We start from the raw sequence: 24823 nt of genomic DNA, 5'->3' as shown, positions 1-24823 counted from the left end.
TAACAAAAAATGTACATCCTTTCAGAATGCACATGTCTGATTTCAATACTGTCTGATGTCACAACTGTCTGATGTCACAACTGTCTGATGTCACAACTGTCTGATGTCACAACTGTCTGATGTCACAACTTGTTGGCACAGTGATGTCATCTGTTATCTTGTCCTTGTTCTCGCTCACAATTTTGGTTGATTGACAGTTTCTGACAAATGATCAATCTTCTTTGATGTTTCTTACGTAGCCCGCTCTATGTTGGACACTTTGGAGAGCGTGGCGTCTTGTTTAGTAGACAGGGAAAAGTTCAGGCATGGAAATGTCGTCTCTTACTTTTTTCACCGGTGGATTTTTACTTGGGGTCTGAGGTAAAGAGGTTGCAAAGATTTCATCCTGGTCAGTTTTGTTCTTTCGCTTGCTTGAGTTCGTGGCTTCTTGTGTATCCATGCTGCTCTGGTCCTCGTTATGGCTCGCTAGCATGTCTGCTGTCTTCTGTGAGACTTGGTTATTTCGTCTACTCTTGTCTTTCTGTCGTGTTCCTCCCATTCAACTTGACAAAAACGAACTCTAAACTTATCCCATGTCCATAAAACAATATTTGACAGTTAACCACCTAACCCTCAATGTTGTTTTGAAGAGCGAGAAAACACTCCCTCTCACAGCGACGCCATCTTGGCTCCCTCTCACTTGATTTCCCTGAATTTACAAGCTAGTAAAAAAATCAAAAGGTACTTGAGGATATTGGAAAATAAACAACACACTTCTTAAAGATACTACTCTCACTGAAAACATCAAATCATTAACTAAAGATATTTTTGCTAGAAAAGACTTGGGTCATGGAAGTAGATGGGAATTTTTCATATATAAAGTCAGAGTGGTAGCCAATAAACACGCCAAAGAGCTGATGCAATTAAAGAACCTTCGAGAAAAGGCAGATGGTGAGCAAGCTTGACAGTTTTCTAAAGAAAGATAATCTATGTGAAGAAGAGGAGTCTGTGTTCAAGTCTTGACAACTAGAATTAGAACAGCTTTACACAGATCTGGCAAAATGTGCCTTTGTAAGGTCAAGAGCAAAATGGATTGAAGGGGGGAGGAGTGATGCCATCTGTTGGTAAATGTTAATTACTGCAACTCCAGTGTTTTTTTTACAGGTGTGCATGGGATACCCGGATGTAATTGCAATGTACTGAATAAGACTGGTTACTCGCCTCTGTCTCGTCATTTAACATTAAAAAATATGTCTTCACTCGAATGAGCAATTTAATCCTATTTTTTGCCATATTCCTAGCTCGAGAAATGTGTCATTTAACAAGAGGGTCGAGCAACATTTTCCTATTTGTCTGCCTCTTTAGTCCAGGGTGAAATGCCCGGTGCCGTTGCCAGAGATATTATAGAAAGGAATCCCAATGAACGAATTAACGTATCCACTGTCGACCAATCCGGTTCACATTGTCATGCTGCGTCACGCGGTTGCTAAGCTAATCGTCACGCAATCCCTTCTAAAAAAAAGCAAAGTGTTTTATGTCGAGAAACGTGCCTATTTTCCTCGAAATTACCCAATGTCACAAACTAAAGGATCCTTAGAATGAACTTAAAACACCGACCAGTAACATTTCAACTAACCCTAACTTATCTACGTAGGGTTAAGGTTAGAGCTAGTGTTATAGGGTTAGTTGAAATGTTACTGGTAGTCTGTAAATAGTCTTAATCTACTAGATGGCCTATGAAAACTAAAGTGTTTACCCCTATTTACTTGTTACATTTTTCATGGCGTAGCTTGTCTCATACATTCTATTGTCTGTGTCAAAAGTTTTATATTCCACCAAACACACACACAAGATGTGGTTTGTTCAGCATGTTGGCAATACAGCTATTGAAGTTCCACCCATCATGTGAAACTTCATGGTCTGAATGAGAATAAAAACACAAACAACACTTCAACGGCTAATAATCAGGGTTTCATCCACATTTTATTTTTAATATCTTATCTAGTTATTCTGAAATGTCACTGAAGTCAATGTAACATTCATACTTTTATTCTCTTCCTGGAGCCGAGAGACAAATAAACAAACAAACAAACAAACACACACACACACAATAACTAATATCTTCCGATATGTGATCAAGCGTAAAGCTTTCTCGGTTGACAAATGGTATAGCGGCATCATGTGGGGTAGTAGCTAGAGCTGGTACAAAACAAACAAACTGAAAGTCAGTTCTGATTGATTCTGACCAGACGGTCTCTATACTACGATTTTCTCTACATCTCTAGCCATGTTTGTTGTGGTCTCTCGTCACTCTCTTATCTCTTGTTATGAAAAAAAAGGTATTGTCTTGTCTTGTGATTATATTTGTTCCAACCTTTGACCAGCTCTACCAGACGGCTTGCGTGCGTTTAAAAAAAAAAGTTTAAATCTTCAATTGCAATGAATATATATGAGAGAACGTCTGTCTGTAACACAGTTTCACCGATCGCGCTATATTGAGTTACACACCAGGGTCAATACGGTGTGTGTGTGTGTGTGTAAGACAGGGTCAACATAGAGTAATGAGGATAATGCTTTGTCTCAGGTTACACTCGTCCATTGTTTTAGAAGAAGCCAGTATGACCCTGGTTTCAGACATGTTATTAACACCTTTTAAGTAGAGGAGTCGTGGAGCTAATCATGTTGAGGCACCACCGAGGGCCAAAGTCAAATATTTGTGATTTAAATCAAGAAAATCAAGCAACAATTTAAAAAAAAAATCCACTAAAGGAAACTAGGCAAAAAAAACACGTTTTATTCTTCCTATATCACATTGAGGGGGCACGTGCTGCTCAGTTTCAAGGACCCAACAGCCCAGCTGAACTATAATGTATTCAGAATAATAGTGATGGAGCCTAATAATCTATGTCAATGGCAATAACACTTTAATGCAAATACTCAGGAATTGCCATGCACACTTTCCTTTGTGGCAAAGCAATTCCCCTAAAAAGGGATATACTTGTATTATATTCTATTTATTTCTCATGTTTGTGAGAGAAAACAAATGACTGGATATTTCAAATTAATTCTGGATAAAACATACATTTAAAAAAAAGTTCAAAATCACATGGATGACTGTTAGCAGTTGTGATATTATTTAATATTTCTAATGATGATCCCATCAAAGTGTCCCGGTAAGGTCACCCCGCTCCTCGAGCTGCGCATCTCCCTGAATCTCTCCTCTTTGTGTTTATACAACCGGGTTTCCCTGCTCGCAACCATTCCCGCTAGGCACTAGTTACCACAGCCACAAAGTCCTAAATGCTCTGTCGTCCTAATTTAAGGTTAGGGTTAGGCATAAGGTTAGTCGTGTGGTTAAGGTTAGGTTTAAAATCAGATGTTAAGAAGATAAATTGTAGAAATGGGCGGGGTTTAGCGGTCATTATGACTTTGTGGCTGTGGTAACTGGTGACGACCCCCATCAGGAGCCATTTTGTACCCAGATCAATAACATACATGTAAACTCCGATCTCTCTAGTAGAGCGTAAACCTGGATTATCTATTAGCTGGACTACATTTCAAACGGAATCTGGACAAAACGGAAATTGTGAATTTACTAGTGCACACGGGTTACTAAACAGTGTCTTTCTCTAACCGTCCCGCTAAGGTGTTGTGCCGCCACCGACACGCTGTGGTTAGATGGATCGGAGAAGCCAGTGGTTATTGTGACTTCGGACTGATGTCGGGACGATCTCCGGTTTAAATGTTCGCGACGGGAAAACAAGGTGTAAGTCTTCCCTGTCTTCTATCAATACGATAACATCATGGCTTTTTCCTGGCTGACTTGTTCGCTTCTCCTGGGAACTTTGTGTGCAGGTAAGAAACGACGCGTCTGTTGTACACATTGAAGAAACGGCCACAGTTGCAAAAAAACAACACAATTTGGCATAACTGGTAGCTTCGTTTTTAATTTTAATTGAACCTTTAATTAACTTGGCAAGTTTCCATCCCCCTTTAATTTAGTTATTGTCGGGGCACGTGTTGTCAAGGTATTTCCCTTCACGTGGATATGTGTCTTGCTGTTTTATTTGTAATGAAATAATTCAATCGATTTGTGTCATCCAACATCATGCTTTCCGTAGATTGAGGATTATTTTTTTATCTATGCTGTAGCCTAGTCTGATGGAATGCTGCTGGTGTGTGTCGACACGGGATAATTGTGTCGTCATGTGTTTTGTTCTCCTGTGCAGATTCACAACATAACACAATAGCTGGATCCTCTACACCAGTGGTTCCCAAACTGTTTATAGTCCCGTACCCCTTCAAACATTCACCCTCCAGCTGTACCCCCTCGAGCACAAGGGTCAGCGCACTCTACAATGTTTTTTTTCCATTTTTTTTCCATCACTGTAAGCCTGTCACACACACAATACGATACATTTATTAAACATAAGAGTGAGTGTTTAGTTTTTGTCACAACCCTGCTCGTGGGAAGTGACAAAGAGCTCTTATAGGACCAGGGCACACATACTAATATAATAATATTCCACCATTTTGCTCTTTATTTAACCATCTTACATATAAACCCTTATTTGTTCACTGGAAATTGTGAATAACTCACCACAGGTTAATGAGAAGGGTGTGCTTGAAAGGATGCACATAACTCTGCAACGTTGAGTTGTATTGGAGAGAGTCTCAGTCTTAAATCATTGTCCACACACAGTCTGTGCCTGAATTTAGTTTTAATGCTAGTGAGGGCCGAGAAACCACTCTCACATAGGTATGTGGTTGCAAGATTGGATCCCCGAGCTGACAAGGTGAAAATCTGTGGTTCTGCCCCCCCGAACAAGGCAGTTCACCCACTGTTCCTAGGCCGTCATTGAAAATAAGAATGTGTTCATAACTGACTTGCCTAATTAAATATAGGTATAAAAAATATATTTAAAAAATCGGCGCCCAAAAATACAGATTTCCGATTGTTATGAAAACTCGGCCATTCCGATTAATCGGTTGGCCTCTACTGCCTATGCCGCTCGGCCATCGCTCATTCATATACTTACATGTACATATTCTCATTCACCCCTTTATATTTGTGCGTATTCGGTTGTTGTTGGGGAATTGTTAGATATTACTGCATTGTCAGACCTGGAAGCACAAGCATTTCGCTACACTCGCATTATCTGCTAACCATGTGTATGACCAATAACATTTGATTTGAGTGCTACGGGGTGGTAATCATTTAGGCAGGTTACCTTCGCTTCCTTGGGCACAGGGACTATGCTGGTCTGCTTGAAACGTGTAGGTATTAGGCACATGCTTTGAGTACACGTCCTGGTAATCCATCTGGCCTCGCGGCTTTGTGAATGTTGAGCTGTTTGAAGGTTTTGTTCACATCAGCTTCCGAGAGCGTTATCACACAGTCCTCCAGAACAACTGGTGCTCTCGTGGATGCTTCCGTGTTGCTTGCTTCAGTGTCGCTTGCCTCAAAGCGAACCTAATAATAATAAATAATAATATATCCCATTTAGCAGACGCTTTTGTCCAAAGCGACTTACAAGTCGGCTGGGGCCACTACTTTTTTACATATGGGTGGCCCCAGCGGGAATCGAACCCACGACGCTTGGCGTTGCAAGCGCCATGCTCTACCGACTGAGCCACACAGGACCCAAAAGGCATTTATCTCGTCTGGTAGGCTCGCGTCACTGGGCAGCTCGCGTCTGGGTTTCACTTTGTTGTCTTTCAAGCCCTGCCACATCCGACGAGTGTCAGAAGCCGGTGTCGTAGGATTTAATCTTAATCCAGTGTTGGCGCTTTGCCAGGATTTCTTATAGGCGTCCGAATGAGTGTCCCACTCCTTGAAAGCGGCAGTTCTAGCCTTTAGCTCGGTGCGGATGTTACCTGTAATCCATGGCTTCTGGTTGGGATATGTACGTACAGTCACTGTGGGGACAACGTCATTGATTCACTTATTGATGAAGCCGATGACTGAGGTGGTGTACTCCTCAATGCCTATGGATGAATCCCGGAACATATTCCAGTCTGTGCTGTAAAACAGTCCTGTAGTGTAGCATCTGCATCATCTGACCACTTCCGTATTGAGCGAGTCACTGGTACTTCCTGTTTTAGTTTTTGCTGGTACGCAGGAATCAGGAGGCTAGAATTATGGTCATATTTGCCAAATTTAGGGAAGGGGAGAGCATTGTATGCATCTCTGTGTGGAGTAAAGGTGGCCTAGGATTGTTTCCCCCCTGGTTGCACATGTGACATGCTGGTAAAAATGTGGTAAAACTGATTTAAGTTTGTGCATTAAAGTCCCCGGCCACTAGGAGCGCCACTTCTGGGTGAGCATTTTCTTCTTTGCTTATGGCCTTATAGAGTTGGTTGAGAGCGGTCTTAGTGCCAGCTTCGCTTTGTGGTAGTAAATAGACGGTTACGAATAATACAGATGAGAACTCTCTTGGTAGATGGTGTGGTCTACAGCTTATCATAAGGTACTCTACCTCAGGCGAGCAATACCTTGACACTTCTTAAATATTAGACATCGCGCACAAGCTGTTGTTGACAAAAAAGACACGCACCCCCACCCCTCGTCTTACCACACGTAGCTTCTCTGTTCTGCTGTTGCATTGAAAATCCCTCCAGCTCTATATTATCCGAGTCTTCGTTCAACCACGACTCGGTGAAACATAAGATGTTACAGTTCTTAATGTCCAGTTGGTAGGATAATCGTAATTGTAGGTCATCAATTTTCCATTGATTGCATGTTAGCAAGTAGAACGGAAGGCAGTGGGAGTTTACTCGCTCACCTACGGATTCTCAAAAGGCAGCCCGATCTGCTTCCTCTTTTCCTCCGTCTTTTCTTCACGCAAATGACGGGGATTTGGGCCTGTTCCCGGGAGAGCAGAATATCCTTCTCATCGGACTCGTTAAAGGAAAAGGGTTGGTGGTGAGTAATCCCAGTTCTGGTGTCCCGAGGTTATTTTCAGTCATAAGAGACGGTAGCCGCAACATTATGTACAAAATAAGTTAGACGCAAAAAAAACCAAATAAAATAGCACAATTAGTTACAGGCATGTAGAACGTCAGCCATCCTCTTCGGCGCCATTTTAACAATCAGCGTCGGGGATCACTGGAGCATGTAGGCTCGCTTAGCTCTCTGTTTTAGCTCTGTGTAGTTGGCTAGCTTATCTCTCTGTTTTACCTCTGTAGCCATGTGTTAGGCTTGCTCAGCTCTGTGTCGTAGGCTGGTATTAGGCTTGCTCAGCTCTGTGTAGTAGCCTGGTATTAGGCTAGGTCAGCTCTGTGTCGTAGGCTGGTATTAGGCTTGCTCAGCTCTGTGTAGTAGCCTGGTATTAGGCTAGCTCAGCTCTTTGTAGTAGGCTACCTTAGCTCTGTGTAGTAGCCTGGTATTAGGCTAGGTCAACTCTGTGTGGTAGGCTTGCTCAGCTCTGTGTAGTAGCCTGGTATTAGGCTATCAGCTCTGTGTAGTAGCCTGGTATTAGGCTATCAGCTCTGTGTAGTAGGCTAGTTTAGCTCTGTGTAGTAGCCTGGTATTAGGCTAGCTCAGCTCTGTGTGGTAGGCTAGCTTACCTCTGTGTAGTTGGCTAGCTTAGCCTATTACACTAGCTTCTGTTTTAGCTCTGTGTAGTACAGAGTTTAGCTCTCTGTTTTAAAATAGAGCTATGTATGTTTTAGCTCTGTGTAGTACAGGCTAGTTTAGCTCTCTGTTTTAGCTCTGTGTAGTACGCTGGTTGTAGGCTAGTTTAGCTCTCTGTTTTAGCTCTGTGTGCGCTGGTTGTAGTTTTAGCTCTGTTTTAGCTTTTTTACAGTGGCGTTCTATTTTATTTTGATAATGTTTTTCTCTGTTTGTCTAATGGGTAGATTAGGCCCCATGACGAGATGCTCATGTCTCCGCCCTAACAATGGGAGTCGTCCCAAAGCAGGCTAGCTTTGACCAGGGCCCTATGGCACCCTATTCCCCAGTTCCAAAATAAGGCCATAGAAACGCATTGGGCTTATTTTGGACATATTTTGAAACCTCTCACTGCACCTCTTCCTCTCAGATAGAGGGATACCACCGTAGGGGGTTGGGCGGCCAGGCTCCTATAGACAGGGTTTTAAAGAGACAGGCTTTATTTTTTTTTCCAGTGAACAAAGACTCAGAAACATCTACATGCTACGTTCAAACCATATTATGATGTCATCACTTCTGATATTTTTCCTATCCACACAAAAATATTTGTTGGAACAGTTTTGTTGATGTTTTTTTTTTACTTCACATTGAGCTCACAGTTTTGATTCAATTAGTGAATAAACCCACCAGAATGAAATACCTAAACTTCAAACTGACATTAAAAACAGTTTTCAGGCTGTGTTGCAGGTCGAAACACTAGCGTTCTCCTCCATTGTGATGAATAAGTCCTAGTCAACATGACAACTTTTACTGTCTCAGTAGCCTATTCTACCACTAAACACCACTGCTCTTATGGTGGGGGGGGGGGGTGTTTTGGGTTTGAAGTCAATTATGATTATTCTGCTCATAGAACCTCATCTTTCTTCCCAGATGTGCTATAGTCATCTAGTTAAAGGGTTGATCTGCGATTGTTAACCAAAATAGTGGTGGGGTGGTCCGCTTTGTTTGTTTGAAATGCAAATTGCCCCTTTTTTTTAATGCAACAAATAAAAATGGTCAGGGTTGCTGCTGTCTATGGAAATAGCTAACACACACACACAGGCTGTGTTCCAAATGGCACCCTATTCCCCAGTGCACTTCTTCTGACCAGGGCCCTATGGCACCCTATTCCCTAGTGCACTAGTTTAGACCAGAGCCCTATGGCACCCTATTCCCTAGTGCACTACTTTAGACCAGAGCCCTATGGCACCCTATTCCCTAGTGCACTACTTTAGACCAGAGCCCTATGGCACCCTATTCCCCAGTGCACTACTTTAGACCAGTGTATTACCTGGTGTACTACTTTTGACCAGGTTCCAATAGGGATTAGGGTGCCATTTGGAATGTAATTATTATGTTTGTGAGGTCTTCACCCGGCATATCAAGGTGGTATAATGACATCATTACAGAGTTTTATCAGGTTCGTGTTCAGAAGGCATCAAACAGAAGGTTAACTGAGGAACTATCAGAAGGCTACGTGTCCAATAGGACATGCTTATTTTGTTTTAACGGGTTGTCAGGTGAGAACTCTAGCTAGGTGTGGGCGGTTTTGGCGAGAGCAGCATAAAGAAACTGTATGTTCACAGTACATATACAGGTAACTGCCAAAATAATGGAAACTCCTTGAGTAAATGAGGGATACAAAGTATATTGAAAGCAGGTGGTTCCTGAGGTAATCATAAAACCTTTTTATAAAAAAAAAAGTCTTGTCTCATCGTTGCAACTCCCGTACGTACACGGGAGAGGTGAAGGTCGAGAGCCACGCGACCTCCGAAACACAACACAACCAAGCCGCAGTGCTTCTTGACACAACGCCCACTAAAACCCAGAAGCACCAATGTGTCTGAGGAAACACAGTACACCTGGCGACCGTGCGCTGCGCCCGGCCCACCACAGGAGTCGCTAGTGCGCGGTGGTTCAAGGACATCCCTGCCGGCCAAACCCTCCCCTTACCCAGATGACGCTGGGCAAATTGTGCGCCACCCCTCGGGTCTCCCGGTCGCGACCAGCTGCGACAGAGTGGCAGTGAGCACTGAAGTGCAGTGCCTGCACTGCGCCACTCGGGAGGCCTTCTGAGTTAAAGGGAAGATTGTAAAAGTAGGTTGCTGTTTAATCATGTTGATTTGTTTCATCCTTCCAACTAAAAATCCCAATACGACATATAACTTTATATTTTGTATTTTGGGAGAAATTTACATTTTATCCAAATTTGACCCGAAGTTATGATGGATAAGCGTTGTGACGTCGAGTAGAACACTCAGCCCGGAGTAGAACACTCAGCCCGGAGTAGAACACTCAGCCCGGAGTAGAACACTCAGCCCGGAGTAGAACACTCAGTCGGAGTGAAACCACTGTCCACAAGACTCTAAAGAACCACATCATACCGAGTCCTCCTATTGGACCATGTCCTTAGATTAGATTAAACTTTGTCATTGAACAAGTACAACGAAATGCAGTTCGCATCTAACCAGAAGTGCAAATTAAAGAGTAAAACATGTTTTACAAGTGAATCAATTAAAAATACAATGTATATTATTAAGTGGGATGTATAAATGTACAATGAAGACAAATTATCAGACCATATCCCGTGGTTTCTTGATTCTCTATCACCTATACAGTGCGCAGGCTTTTAGCGTAGCCTCTTTTCCATCCATTCTGGTATACCTCTACTAGCTAACCGCTAGCAGGCCTTTAGCATAGCCCCTTTTCCACCCCTGCTGGCTTACCTCTACTAGCTAACCGCTAGCAGGCTTTTAGCATAGCCTATTATCCTCCCCTGTTGGCTTACCTCTACTAGCTAACTACTTGCAGGCTTGAAACACATCACTTATTAGGAGTTCAGCACATCAGAATTTCTTGTACTGTTACCGATGAACTTTTACCATCATAGTAGACATTGAATGTCAAACCAAGCTATGGCTAGCTACATGCTAACCTGAGTGCTACTAGCTAGCAGCAGTAAATTCAGGTATAATGGCTAATGCAAACATTGGCTACCATGATATCCAGCAAGTTTATATTGGCCACTGAAGATCAGGCAGTTCAGCAAAAATAGACTGACCTTGAAATAAACAATGACATTATTCCGATATGGCATTTGACCATTCATTTCTGCAAAACGTGCAGTATTCTGTTGATGGAATTGTAGCTAGCTTGCATGCTAGCTCATGCCATCCCCGTGTGGTATATGGATAATATACCATGGCAAAGGACTGTGTCCAGGCACTCCGTGCTGCATCGTGCATAAGAACAGCCCTTAGCCGTGGTTTATTGTCCATATACCACACCCCCTCTGGCCTTATTGCTTATACGTACACCTCCACCTTTCTTTTTCCCGGAGAGCTCTTTCTTCCTTTCTGCGTGATGGACGGAGAACCCCACTGGCTAAATGGATGGGGGCTGTGTCTCCAGAGGGGGCTGTGATTCTGTAAAACTGATTACGTTACAGTTCCCGATGTCTCTCTGGAAGGAGATCCTCGCCTTGAGCTCATCTACTTCTACACCTGCATTGTGCTTCTACACCTGCATTGCTTGCTGTTTGGGGTTTTAGGCTGGGTTTCTGTACAGCACTTTGAGAAATCAGCTGATGTACGAAGGGCTATATAAATAAATTTGATTTGATCTACTATATTGTCCAGGGACTGAACGTTAGCAAATAATATACTCAGAAGCGTTGGATGGCATGCACGCCTCTTGAGTCTGGCTAATTCTTCGGAGACTTGGAGCAGCCCCCCGGGATGAATGGAATTGCCTCTAACCATGATCCCCCTCTGTCCTCTCTCTCCTGCCTCCTCCTCTGTCCTGCCACTAGGCTGGGGCCATGGCGATGTGGAGACCAGAGATTGTGTGTACTACAATGATAACTGGCGTACAGAGCGTACCAACCAGAGTGGTGTGGAGAGGTGTGAGGGGGAGAAGGATAAACGACTACACTGCTACTCCTCCTGGCTCAACGTCTCAGGAACCATTAAACTGGTGAAGAAAGGCTGCTGGCTGGATGACTTCAACTGCTATGACAGGTACCAGGCACTACTGACCAACTGCTAGGTACCAGGCACTACTTACCAACTGCTAGGTACCAGGCACTACTTACCAACTGCTAGGTACCAGGCACTACTTACCACCTGCTATGACAGGTACCAGGCACTACTTACCAACTGCTAGGTACCAGGCACTACTTCCCACCTGCTATGACAGGTACCAGGCACTACTTACCAACTGCTATGACAGGTACCAGGCACTACTTACCAACTGCTATGATAGGTACCAGGCACTACTTACCAACTGCTAGGTACCAGGCACTACTTCCCACCTGCTATGACAGGTACCAGGCACTACTTAACAACTGCTATGACAGGTACCAGGCACTACTTACCAACTGCTATGATAGGTACCAGGCACTACTTACCAACTGCTAGGTACCAGGCACTACTTACCAACTGCTATGACAGGTACCAGGCACTACTGACCAACTGCTAGGTACCAGGCACTACTTACCAACTGCTAGGTACCAGGCACTACTTACCAACTGCTATGACAGGTACCAGGCACTACTGACCAACTGCTAGGTACCAGGCACTACTTACCAACTGCTAGGTACCAGGCACTACTTACCAACTGCTAGGTACCAGGCACTACTTACCAACTGCTAGGTACCAGGCACTACTTACCAACTGCTAGGTACCAGGCACTACTTACCAACTGCTAGGTACCAGGCACTACTTACCAACTGCTATGACAGGTACCAGGCACTACTTCCCACCTGCTATGACAGGTACCAGGCACTACTTCCCAACTGCTATGACAGGTACCAGGCACTACTTACCAACTGCTATGACAGGTACAGGCTACTTACCAACTGCTATGACCCAGGCACTACTTCCCACCTGCTATGACAGGTACCAGGCACTACTTACCAACTGCTAGGTACCAGGCACTACTTACCAACTGCTATGATAGGTACCAGGCACTACTTACCAACTGCTAGGTACCAGGCACTACTTACCAACTGCTATGACAGGCACCAGGCACTACTGACCAACTGCTAGGTACCAGGCACTACTGACCAACTGCTATGACAGGTACCAGGCACTACTGACCAACTGCTATGACAGGTACCAGGCACTACTGACCAACTGCTAGGTACCAGGCACTACTTCCCACCTGCTATGACAGGTACCAGGCACTACTTACCAACTGCTATGACAGGTACCAGGCACTACTTACCAACTGCTATGATACCAGGCACTACTTACTTGACCCAGGCACTGCTATGACAGGTACCAGGCACTACTTACCAACTGATATGACAGGTACCAGGCACTGCTATGACAGGTACCAGGCACTACTTACCAACTGATATGCCAGGTACCAAGCACTACTTACCAACTGCTATGACAGGTACCAGGCACTACTTACCAACTGCTATGACAGGTCTCAGGCACTACTTACCAACTGCTATGACAGGTACCAGGCACTACTTACCAACTGCTATGATAGGTACCAGGCACTACTTACCAACTGCTATGACAGGTACCAGGCACTACTTACCAACTGCTAGGTACCAGGCACTACTTCCCACCTGCTATGACAGGTACCAGGCACTACTTACCAACTGCTATGACAGGTACCAGGCACTACTTACCAACTGCTATGACAGGTACCAGGCACTACTTACCAACTGCTAGGTACCAGGCACTACTTACCAACTGCTATGATAGGTACCAGGCACTACTTACCAACTGCTAGGTACCAGGCACTACTTACCAACTGCTATGACAGGCACTACTTACCAACTGCTATGATAGGTACCAGGCACTACTGACCAACTGCTAGCTACCAGGCACTACTTACCAACTGCTAGGTACCAGGCACTACTTACCACCACCTGCTATAGACAGGTACCAGGCACTACTTACCAACTGCTATGACAGGTACCAGGCACTGCTATGACAGGTACCAGGCACTACTTACCAACTGCTATGACAGGTACTATGACAGGTACCAGGCACTACTTACCAACTACTGACCAACTGCTATGACTAGGTACCAGGCACTACCAACTGGACAGGTACCAGGCACTACTTACCAACTGCTATGACCAGGTACCATACTTACCAACTGCTAGGTACCAGGCACTACTTACCAACTGCTATACCAGGCACTAGGGTACCAGGCACTACTTACCAACTGCTATACCAGGCACTAGGTACCAGGCACTACTTACCAACTGCTACCACCACTGCTATGACAGGTACCAGGCACTACTTCCCAACTGGGTACCAGGCACTACTTACCAACTGCTATGACAGGTACCAGGCACTACTTACCAACTGCTATGACAGGTACCAGGCACTACTTCCCACCTGCTATGACAGGTACCAGGCACTACTTACCAACTGCTATGGTACCAGGCACTACTTACCAACTGCTATGATACCAGGCACTACTTACCAACTGCTAGGTACCAGGCACTACCAGGACACTACTTGCTACCAACTGACCAACTGCTATGACAGGTACCAGGCACTACTTACCACTACTGACCAACTGCTATGACAGGTACCAGGCACTACTGACCAACTGCTACCAGGCACTGCTATGACAGGTACCAGGCACTACTTACCAACTGCTATGACAGGTACCAGGCACTACTTACCAACTGCTATGATAGGTACCAGGCACTACTTACCAACTGCTATGACAGGTACCAGGCACTACTTACCAACTGCTATGACAGGTACCAGGCACTACTTACCAACTGATATGACAGGTACCAGGCACTGCCAGGCACTACTTACCAACTGGTACCAGGCACTACTTACCAACTGCTATGACAGGTCTCAGGCACTACTTACCAACTGCTATGACAGGTACCAGGCACTACTTACCAACTGCTATGATAGGTACCAGGCACTACCAGGCACTACTTACCAACTGCTAGGTACCAGGCACAGGTACCAGGCACTACTTACCAACTGCTATGACAGGTACCAGGCACTACTTACCAACTGCTATGACAGGTACCAGGCACTACTTACCAACTGCTAGGTACCAGGCACTACTTACCAACTGCTATGATAGGTACTTACCAACTGCTAGGCACACTACTTACCAACTGCTATGACAGGCACTACTTACCAACTGCTATGATAGGTACCAGGCACTACTGACCAGGCACTACTTACCAACTGCTAGGTACCAGGCACTACTTACCAACTGCTATGATAGGTACCAGGCACTACTGGTACCAGGGTACACTACTTACCAACTGCTAGGTACCAGGCACTACTTACCAACTGCTATGACAGGTACCAGGCACTTGACCAACTGCTATGACAGGTACCAGGCACTACTTACCAACTGCTATGACAGACCAGGTACCAGGCACACTACTTACCAACTGCTATGCTATGACAGGTACCAGGCACTACTTACCAACTGCTATGATAGGTACCAGGCACTACTTCCCACCTGCTATGACAGGTACCAGGCACTACTTACCAACTGCTATGACAGGTACCAGGCACTACTTACCAACTGCTATGACGGGTACCAGGCACTACTTACCAACTGCTATGACAGGTACCAGGCACTACTTACCAACTGCTATGACAGGTACCAACTGCTACCAACTGCTATGACAGGTACCAGGCACTACTTACCAACTGATATGACAGGTACCAGGCACTACTTACCAACTGCTATGACAGGTACCAGGCACTACTTACCAACTGATATGCCAGGTACCAAGCACTACTTACCAACTGCTATGACAGGTACCAGGCACTACTTACCAACTGCTATGACAGGTATCAGGCACTACTTACCAACTGCTATGACAGGTACCAGGCACTACTTACCAACTGCTATGACAGGTACCAGGCACTACTTACCAACTGCTATGATAGGTACCAGGCACTACTTACCAACTGCTATGACAGGTACCAGGCACTACTTACCAACTGATATGCCAGGTACCAGGCACTACTTACCAACTGCTATGACAGGTACCAGGCACTACTTACCAACTGCTATGATAGGTACCAGGCACTACTTCCCACCTGCTATGACAGGTACCAGGCACTACTTACCAACTGCTATGACAGGTACCAGGCACTACTTACCAACTGCTATGACAGGTACCAGGCACTACTTACCAACTGCTATGACAGGTACCAGGCACTACTTACCAACTGCTATGACAGGTACCAGGCACTACTTACCAACTGCTATGACAGGTACCAGGCACTACTTACCAACTGATATGACAGGTACCAGGCACTACTTACCAACTGCTATGACAGGTACCAGGCACTACTTACAACTGATATGCACTACTTACCAACTGCTATGACAGGTACCAGGCACTACTTACCAACTGCTATGACAGGTCTCAGGCACTACACCAACTACTTACCAACTGTGATATGCCAGGTACCAGGCACTACTTACCAACTGCTATGATAGGTACCAGGCACTACTTACCAACTGCTATGACAGGTACCAGGCACTACTTACCAACTGCTATGACAGGTACCAGGCACTACTTACCAACTGCTATGACAGGTACCAGGAACTACTTACCAACTGCTATGACAGGTACCAGGCACTTTTTGACTTAAGTGTGTGTTATGATGGGACACACGGAATAGGATGTACTGGTCCTTATTCCACTTGTGTAATTACAAAAAAGTGCTTAATGGCAATACTATGGCAATATAAAATCAATCACAGATCAACTATGTAGCACCATGATGTCACAATGGCCTTACTCAAATCATCCTAGCAGTGCTACAGAAATATGTCAGGAACGTTTGGGACTAATCGATCTTGTAAATAATGTGTGTGTGTGTGTGTGTGTGTGTCTCGTCAGGCAGGAGTGTGTGTCCATGGAAGAGAACCCCCAGGTGTTCTTTTGCTGCTGTGAGGGGAACTACTGCAATGAGAGGTTCACACACCTGCCTGACCTCGTTGCCGCCGGCAACAGAGGTGAGTGGACATGAACTTTGAACCCCGTTCTTTAAAAAAAAAAAAAAAAAAAAAAATGTTTTATTTATTTTAGAGTCAGAACACAAATCATACAGACTGGATATCAGGCATCACAATATACCACCAGTAAAATAAATGAAGATATCGTTAAAGATGTTGATTGTGTTCCCTTCCACAGTGAAAATGTGTCTGACTGATTCGATTTTCATCTTCTGTGATCTGTTCTCCTCCCTAGTGAAAATCCGCCCCCCTCCCAGAGTGCCATCTCTGTTGAATAGCCTGGTGTTCAGTCTGCTCTCTCTGTGTGTTCTGTCTCTGACCCTGCTACTTGCCCTGTGGATGTACCGGCAGCACAAACCACCCTACGGACATGTTGACCTCCTTGAGGTGAGATCACACCATTTAACTAGTGCTGATCTAGGATCAGGTCCCCCCCCATATCATCTGATCTGTGGCCATATCATCTGATCTAGGATCAGGTCCCCCACCCCCATATCATCTGATCTAGGATCAGTCCCCCCCTGGGCATATCATCTGATCTAGGATCAGGTCCCCCCCCTGTGGTCATATCATCTGATCTAGGATCAGGTCCCCCCTGTGGCCATATCATCTGATCTAGGATCAGGTCCCCCCCTGTGGCCATATCATCTGATCTATCATCTGATCTAGGATCAGGTCCCCCCCCTATGACCATATCATCTGATCTAGGATCAGGCCCCCCCCCTGTGGCCATATCATCTGATCTAGGATCAGGTCCCCCCCTGTGGCCATATCATCTGATCTAGGATCAGGTCCCCCCCTGTGGCCATATCATCTGATCTAGGATCAGGTCCCCCCCCATATCATCTGATCTAGGATCAGGTCCCCCCCCTCGGCCATATCTCTGATCTAGGATCAGCCCCCCCACCTCTGGCCATATCATCTGATCTAGGATCAGGTCCCCCCCCTGTGAACATATCATCTGATCTAGGATCAGGTCCCCCCTGTGAACATATCATCTGATCTAGGATCAGGTCCCCCCGTGGCCATATCGTCTGATAGAAAAAATGGCTGTGTTTACAGAGGCAGCCCAATATTGATATTTTGCCTAATTATTGGTCAAAAGACAAATTATCGGCAAAAGATCTGAATTGGGCTGCTTATGTAAACATAGCCCAACACATAAAGAAGATCAAGGAAAGAATCAGAGAATTGATGGAGTGTGATATGGACTTGTTCTTCAGGTTGTAGCGTTTTCTCCCCTCTCCTCTGTCTGTCAGGACCCTCGGCAAACCCCTCCCTCTCCCATGGTGGGGCTGAAGCCTCTGCAGTTACTGGAGGTGAAGGCAAGGGGGCGCTTCGGCTGTGTGTGGAAGGCTCAGCTGATGAGTGAATACGTGGCTGTGAAGGTCTTCCCTGTTCGGGTAAGACATACAGGGCTTTAGTCTATGGCAGGGGCCTCATTCATTTCCCCCCACCCATTTCCCCATTTCCCCCCATGGTTAGTGGGGGGGGCAACATTCAGTCTTTAATGAGGTCCGGATGGTTATATTTCCTTGGTTAGTTTTTGACGACTTGGTGGTTCTTAACTGGACAGTGAAGACCCACTGTATGAATGTGCTGTAGGTCCGTTGTCGTGACTACACGGTTTCCATTTTGTTTTGTCGTCATTGGAAAGTACATTGAGATCTCTGGCTTAAAATCTAGACATTTATCTGGTGGATTTTTTTTTTTATGATGATAAATTAGATTTCTGATGGACATCGATTTCTAGAGGGTTATTAAACGAGCTCTTGACTCAAACTCCCCGCGGGTTTATGTTTGACAACCCCGGTCTATGGGATTGTAACATTCAGCCCTGTGTGAGTACAGGTAATAGCAGAAATGATTCCCCGCTGAACCTGGTTCCTCTTGAGGTTTCTTCCTTCTAGGGACTTTTCCACTATGCTACTGCTTGTGCTTTGGGGATCTAAGGGTACTGGATCCTACTAGTGTAAGTAGAGTTTCATAAATATATTGTGATTTTAATTTGATTAAAATTGAAATGGGAGAGGGAAATACCTAGTTAGTTGTACAACTCAAATGTGTATTCCGCATTTAACCCAACTCCTCTGAATCAGAGAATCAGGGGGGGGCTGCCTGCCTTAATCGACATCCACGTCCTCAGCGCCCGGGGGAACAGTGGGCGGAACGACAGATTCTTTGACCTTGTCAGATCAGGGATTCTATTCAGCGACCTTTCGGTTACTGCCCCAACACTCCAACCACGAGGCCGAACCTGCCGCCTCTACACTCTAACCACTAGGTTACTCTGCCACCTCTACACTCTAACCACTAGGTTACCCTGCCACCTCTACACTCTAACCACGAGGCTACCCTGCCACCTCTACACTCTAACCACTAGGTTACCCTGCCACCTCTACACTCTAACCACGAGGCTGACCCTGCCGCCGCTACACTCTAACCACGAGGCTACCCTGCCGCCTCTACACTCTAACCACGAGGCCGACCCTGCCGCCTCTACACTCTAACCACGAGGCTACCCTGCCTCCTCTACACTCTAACCACGAGGCTACCCTGCCGCCTCTACACTCTAACCACGAGGCTACCCTGCCGCCTCTACACTCTAACCACGAGGCTACCCTGCCGCCTCTACACTCTAACCACGAGGCTACCCTGCCACCTCTACACTCTAACCACTAGGTTACCCTGCCACCTCTACACTCTAACCACGAGGCTACCCTGCCACCTCTACACTCTAACCACTAGGTTACCCTGCCTCACCTCTAGGTTACCCTGCCACCTCTACACTCTAACCACTAGGTTACCCTGCCTCCTCTACACTCTAACCACTAGGTTACCCTGCCACCTCTACACTCTAACCACTAGGCTACCCTGCCGACCCTGTAAGTTTCCATTATAACATATGGTTGTATGGGTGTGCAGGACAAGCAGTCGTGGCAGAATGAGCGGGATATCTTTCTGACTCCTGGTATGAGACATGAGAACCTGCTTCGTTACATCGCTGCGGAGAAACACGGCAGCAACATGGAGACTGAACTCTGGCTCATCATGGAATTCCATGAGCGGGTGAGGAAATACAGCCAATCGATCTATTCATTTATCAATAAATTAATCTATTCATTTATCAATAAATTAATCTATTCATTTATCAATAAATTAATCTATTCATTTATCAATAAATTAATCTATTCATTTATCAATAAATTAATCTATTCATTTATAGAAGGGCATGTTGTGTTTATATTGTGGTCTGTTCCAGTTTGTTATCCAAGCCATAGTCAAAAACTATTTTTAACCAAGTGTGTGTGTGTGTGTGTGTGTGTGTGTGTGTGTGTGTACAGGGTTCGTTGACTGACCATCTGAAGGACCGTACAGTGACATGGTCTGAAATGTGTCATATTGCTGAGACGATGTCCCGTGGTCTGGCCTACCTCCATGAAGACACAGCCATCGACAAGGGAGAAGGCCCCAAACCCACCATCGCACACAGGTGACATCATGTGTTTTCAAAGTCAATAACTTACCTGCTTAGATAAGCATAATAATATATCGAGACGACGGGTGTCATGGAGGATCGTAACAAAATATAATAACTTGAACCCTATAGGTACATCTTGCTCCCACACGGGTTATATATGAACTATGTTTCCCAGGGACTTCAAGAGTAAGAACGTGATGTTGAGACGTGATCTGACAGCCGTCATCGGAGACTTTGGTTTGGCGGTTCGGTTTGAGCCGGGGAAACCTCCAGGAGACACCCACGGACAGGTAGTTCACACACCACACACACACACACACACACACACACATACAGGTCTTACAATTACTTACTTGCCTTCACTCTCTCTCTCTCTCTCTCTCTCTCTTGTTCTACTTTCTCTCTCTCGTTCTACTTTATCTCTGTCTCTGTACTTTATCTCTCTCTCGTTCTATTTTATCTCTGTCTCTGTACTTTATTTCTCCCTCTCTCTCTGTCGTTCACTCTCCCTCCTCCAGGTGGGTACGTGGCGTTACATGGCCCCTGAGGTTCTAGAAGGGGCTATAAACTTCCAGAGAGACTCCTTCCTGAGGATTGATATGTATGCTATGGGGCTGGTGCTGTGGGAACTGGTGTCACGATGCATCGCCACAGACGGTGAGTTCCTGCTCAGGATCCCCCTGTTACAAACACGTTTCTTTAACTGCTAGACCACACCCCCTCCGGGTCTGTTTGATGCCTAGACCACACCCCCTCCGGCTCTGTTTGATGCCTAGACCACACCCCCTCCGGCTCTGTTTGATGCCTAGACCACACCCCCTCCGGCTCTGTTTGATGCCTAGACCACACCCCCTCCGGCTCTGTTTGATGCCTAGACCACACCCCCTCCGGCTCTGTTTGATGCCTAGACCACACCCCCTCCGGCTCTGTTTGATGCCTAGACCACACCCCCTCCGGCTCTGTTTGATGCCTAGACCACACCCCCGGCTCTGTTTGATGCCTAGACCACACCCCCGCTCTGTTTGATGCCTAGACCACACCCCCCGGCTCTGTTTGATGCCTAGACCACACCCCCTCCGGCTCTGTTTGATGCCTAGACCACACCCCTCCGGCTCTGTTTGATGCCTAGACCACACCCCCTCCGGCTCTGTTTGATGCCTAGACCACACCCCTCCGGCTCTGTTTGATGCCTAGACCACACCCCCTCCGGCTCTGTTTGATGCCTAGACCACACCCCCTCCGGCTCTGTTTGATGCCTAGACCACACCCCCTCCGGCTCTGTTTGACGCCTAGACCACACCCCCTCCGGCTCTGTTTGACGCCTAGACCACACCCCCTCCGGCTCTGTTTGACGCCTAGACCACACCCCCTCCGGCTCTGTTTGACGCCTAGACCACACCCTCCGGCTCTGTTTGACGCCTAGACCACACCCCCTCCGGCTCTGTTTGACGCCTAGACCACACCCCCTCCGGCTCTCCGGCTCTGTTTGATGCCTAGACCACACCCCCTCCGGCTCTGTTTGACGCCTAGACCACACCCCTCCGGCTCTGTTTGACGCCTAGACCACACCCCCTCCGGCTCTGTTTGACGCCTAGACCACACCCCCTCCGGCTCTGTTTGACGCCTAGACCACACCCCCTCCGGCTCTGTTTGACGCCTAGACCACACCCCCTCCGGCCACACCCCCTCCGGCTCTGTTTGACGCCTAGACCACACCCCCTCCGGCTCTGTTTGACGCCTAGACCACACCCCCTCCGGCTCTGTTTGACGCCTAGACCACACACCCTCCGGCTCTGTTTGACGCCTAGACCACACACCCTCCGGCTCTGTTTGACGCCTAGACCACACACCCTCCGGCTCTGTTTGACGCCTAGGCCACACACCCTCCGGCTCTGTTTGACGCCTAGGCCACACCCCCTCCGGCTCTGTTTGATGTCTAATATATATTTTCATATATGCCAAATGTCTACCTTGTTTTTTAGTTTCTGTATAAACAATGCATTTACTAATAATAAACAATGCATTTACTTAAAGCGATGTGTTTACTAAAAACAAACTATCAGTAAGTTGTAAACCCTGCGATATGATGTTTCCTTGTCTCTCAGGTACCGTAGGGGAGTTCATGCTGCCGTTCGAGGAGGAGATTGGCCAACACACGTCTCTACAGGAATTGCAGGATGTGGTCGTTCACAAGAAGATGAGACCGGTCATCAAGGACACCTGGCTCAAACACCCGGTCAGTAACGCTGGGATGGTACGCTGGGATGGTACGCTGGGATGGTACGCTGGGATGTTACACTAGAGTAACAGTAGAGCGGTGGTTCCCAACTCCAGTCCCACCAGCACTAATGTCTGTTGTCGTTCCTCCATAAACTCACCTGATTCAACTCATTAAGAGCTTGATGATTGGTTGACCAGTTGAATCAGGTGTGTTTGTCCGGGACCACGACAAACAATGTGTTCTGTTGGGGGTACTGGAGGACTGGAGAAAATATTTAACTCTTTGGGGACTTAAAAAAACCTCTGATTGTTTTATATTGTATTTCCTGTAACCTCTTGGTTTCTTGCTGTGTGTCGGTGCCACAGGGTCTGTCTCAGTTGTGTGAGACTATAGAGGAGTGTTGGGACCATGACGCCGAGGCTCGTCTCTCCGCCGGCTGTGTCGAGGAACGCATCTCCCAGATCGCCAGGACAACCGTCAGCACTACCTCAGACTGCCCAGTTGCCGTAGTAATGTCGGTAACCGTCGACGACGACCTACCTCCCAAAGAGTCCGGCACCTGAGTTCTGTGTTACTGTGACGTCAGAGCAGTGACGTCATCACGGAACGATGCTCCTGACTTTTCTAGCCTAAACTTTGAAACAACTTGAATACAGCTGCTATTTTTATAGTCTTGATATTGGGTATTATTGTTTTTAAGACTTTTTTTTAATGTTATTTTGGATCAAGTCTTCTCTTCTGTCCGTCTTGTGTGATTTTTCTCAGTGAAAACTACAGGACAGAAATAAGCTATATGCTGGATAAATACCTCTCTAAGACATTAACTTGTATTAATCTTCTATTCAGTCAATACCTCTTGTTGTGTTTAGTGGGTTTGATTATTACCTCATCCTGTCGTCTGGTCAAGATGGCGGCCAGCCAAAGAAAGCCAACCGTTTTCCTCTGACGTGGCGATGCACAACACACATTCTGGACGTGTGTGTGTGTGTGTGTGAGTGACGTCCGTCCGTCCGTCTGTCTGTCTCCCCCGACCAACCATATATATACATACATTTACATTTACGTCATTTGGCAGATGCTCTTATCCAGAGCGACTTACAAATTGGTGAATTCACCTTATGACATCCAGTGGAACAGCCACTTTACAATAGTGCATCTAAATCATTTAAGGGGGGGGGGGTGGGAAGGATTACTCTATCCTATCCTAGGTATTCCATATACATACACACACACTGTAGGTCCGCAGGACTCATGTCGGATGAACCACTGTTCCAACGTATTTATCTTCCTCGGGATGAAACGTGGCTCTTTACTCAGCGTTCTGTCGTCCATCTTTGTCTGGCTAGGAACGCCTTTTTGAAATAACGACAGAGACACCTGAACCAACCCTCCATATAGCCTCATCTATCAGTGCTATCCTGGATCCTTGGGACGTCCCTACTCTAAACCCAGGGCCTAACAGTAGAGCAGCGTTTACAGTTAACTAGGGGAGGGAGGGAGGGGGCAAGAGGCCCGGACGCTACACAGGAGTAGCATTGGACAAACGGACTTGGAAAGGATTAGGACAAAATTCGACTTGTGGTTTTGGATTGGAACTACGACATCTCAGGATTCCAGCCTATTGGAACATTTTTCTACACATGTAGAGAAGCCAAGCTATCAGGGTTTCAGTGGAAACAGCTTTTATCTGACATTACTCAATGAAATCTGACATTTTAAATGTTATACATTCTGGATGTATCTTTTTTTTGTGCGTATGTTTTTTGTACTTGTGTGTGTGTGTGGAATAGACAGAGGAGTATTTTTGTCTTTTTTTTGTCTGAACTGCAGTTGAAGCTGTGAATACGTATTTGAAGGGCCGTACTTGAGTTGGTTACAAGTTTCTGTTTTTCTTTCTCTGTCTGCTCAGTCGACCAGTTTCACAAAGCTATGATTTCCAGTCTTTTATTTTGGAAACAAATTGTCTGACTTGTGAGACTAAGTTTCAGTTACCTCGGCAACCTCTGTGTCGTTCAGTTACCTCGGCAACCTCTGTGTCGTTCAGTTACCTCGGCAACCTCTGTGTCGTTCAGTTACCTCGGCAACCTCTGTGTCGTTCAGGTACCTCGGCAACCTCTGTGTCGTTCAGGTACCTCGGCAACCTCTGTGTCGTTCAGGTACCTCGTCTGTGTCGTTCAGTTACCTCGGCAACCTCTGTGTCGTTCAGGTACCTCGGCAACCTCTGTGTCGTTCAGGTACCTCGGCAACCTCTGTGTCGTTCAGGTACCTCGGCAACCTCTGTGTCGTTCAGTTACCTCGGCAACCTCTGTGTCGTTCAGGTACCTCGGCAACCTCTGTGTCGTTCAGGTACCTCGGCAACCTCTGTGTCTGTCTTTATTTCAACTGCATACCAGACTAGCCTGGTTCCAGATCTGTTTGTGCTGCCTTGCCAACTGCCTTGCCAACTCCTATGGTCAATAACAACACAAACACATCTGGAACCAGGCTAATATGACCAGAC

General features: G+C 46.2%; 1 protein-coding gene across 1 annotated transcript; it reads left to right on the top strand.

Annotated features, from left to right (window-relative positions):
* The first annotated feature begins 3445 nt into the window (after positions 1–3445).
* LOC135509056 (activin receptor type-2B-like) lies at positions 3446–23475 on the top strand. The gene is made up of 11 exons (XM_064929368.1): positions 3446–3834; positions 11442–11649; positions 16506–16621; positions 16857–17008; positions 17881–18024; positions 19547–19690; positions 19966–20114; positions 20278–20392; positions 20621–20759; positions 22208–22338; positions 22689–23475. The coding sequence occupies exons 1-11, from the start codon at positions 3783–3785 to the stop codon at positions 22884–22886; spliced, it is 1548 nt and encodes a 515-aa protein (XP_064785440.1). The 5' UTR covers positions 3446–3782; the 3' UTR covers positions 22887–23475.
* The last annotated feature ends 1348 nt before the right edge of the window (positions 23476–24823 follow it).

Source organism: Oncorhynchus masou, chromosome 3 (assembly GCF_036934945.1).
Source record: "Oncorhynchus masou masou isolate Uvic2021 chromosome 3, UVic_Omas_1.1, whole genome shotgun sequence".
Taxonomy (NCBI): Eukaryota; Metazoa; Chordata; class Actinopteri; order Salmoniformes; family Salmonidae; genus Oncorhynchus; species Oncorhynchus masou.
Note: the sequence above shows the minus strand (reverse complement) of the source record. Positions and strands in the feature narration are given on the sequence as shown.

Bases quoted from the DNA above. Each gene is read 5' to 3' on its own strand.
- LOC135509056 (XM_064929368.1), top strand. From the start codon at position 3,783: ATGGCTTTTTCCTGGCTGACTTGTTCGCTTCTCCTGGGAACTTTGTGT. The intron at 3,835-11,441 runs GTAAGAAACGAC...TCCTGCCACTAG, and splicing joins CCTGGGAACTTTGTGTGCAG to GCTGGGGCCATGGCGATGTG. The intron at 20,760-22,207 runs GTGAGTTCCTGC...CTTGTCTCTCAG, and splicing joins ACGATGCATCGCCACAGACG to GTACCGTAGGGGAGTTCATG.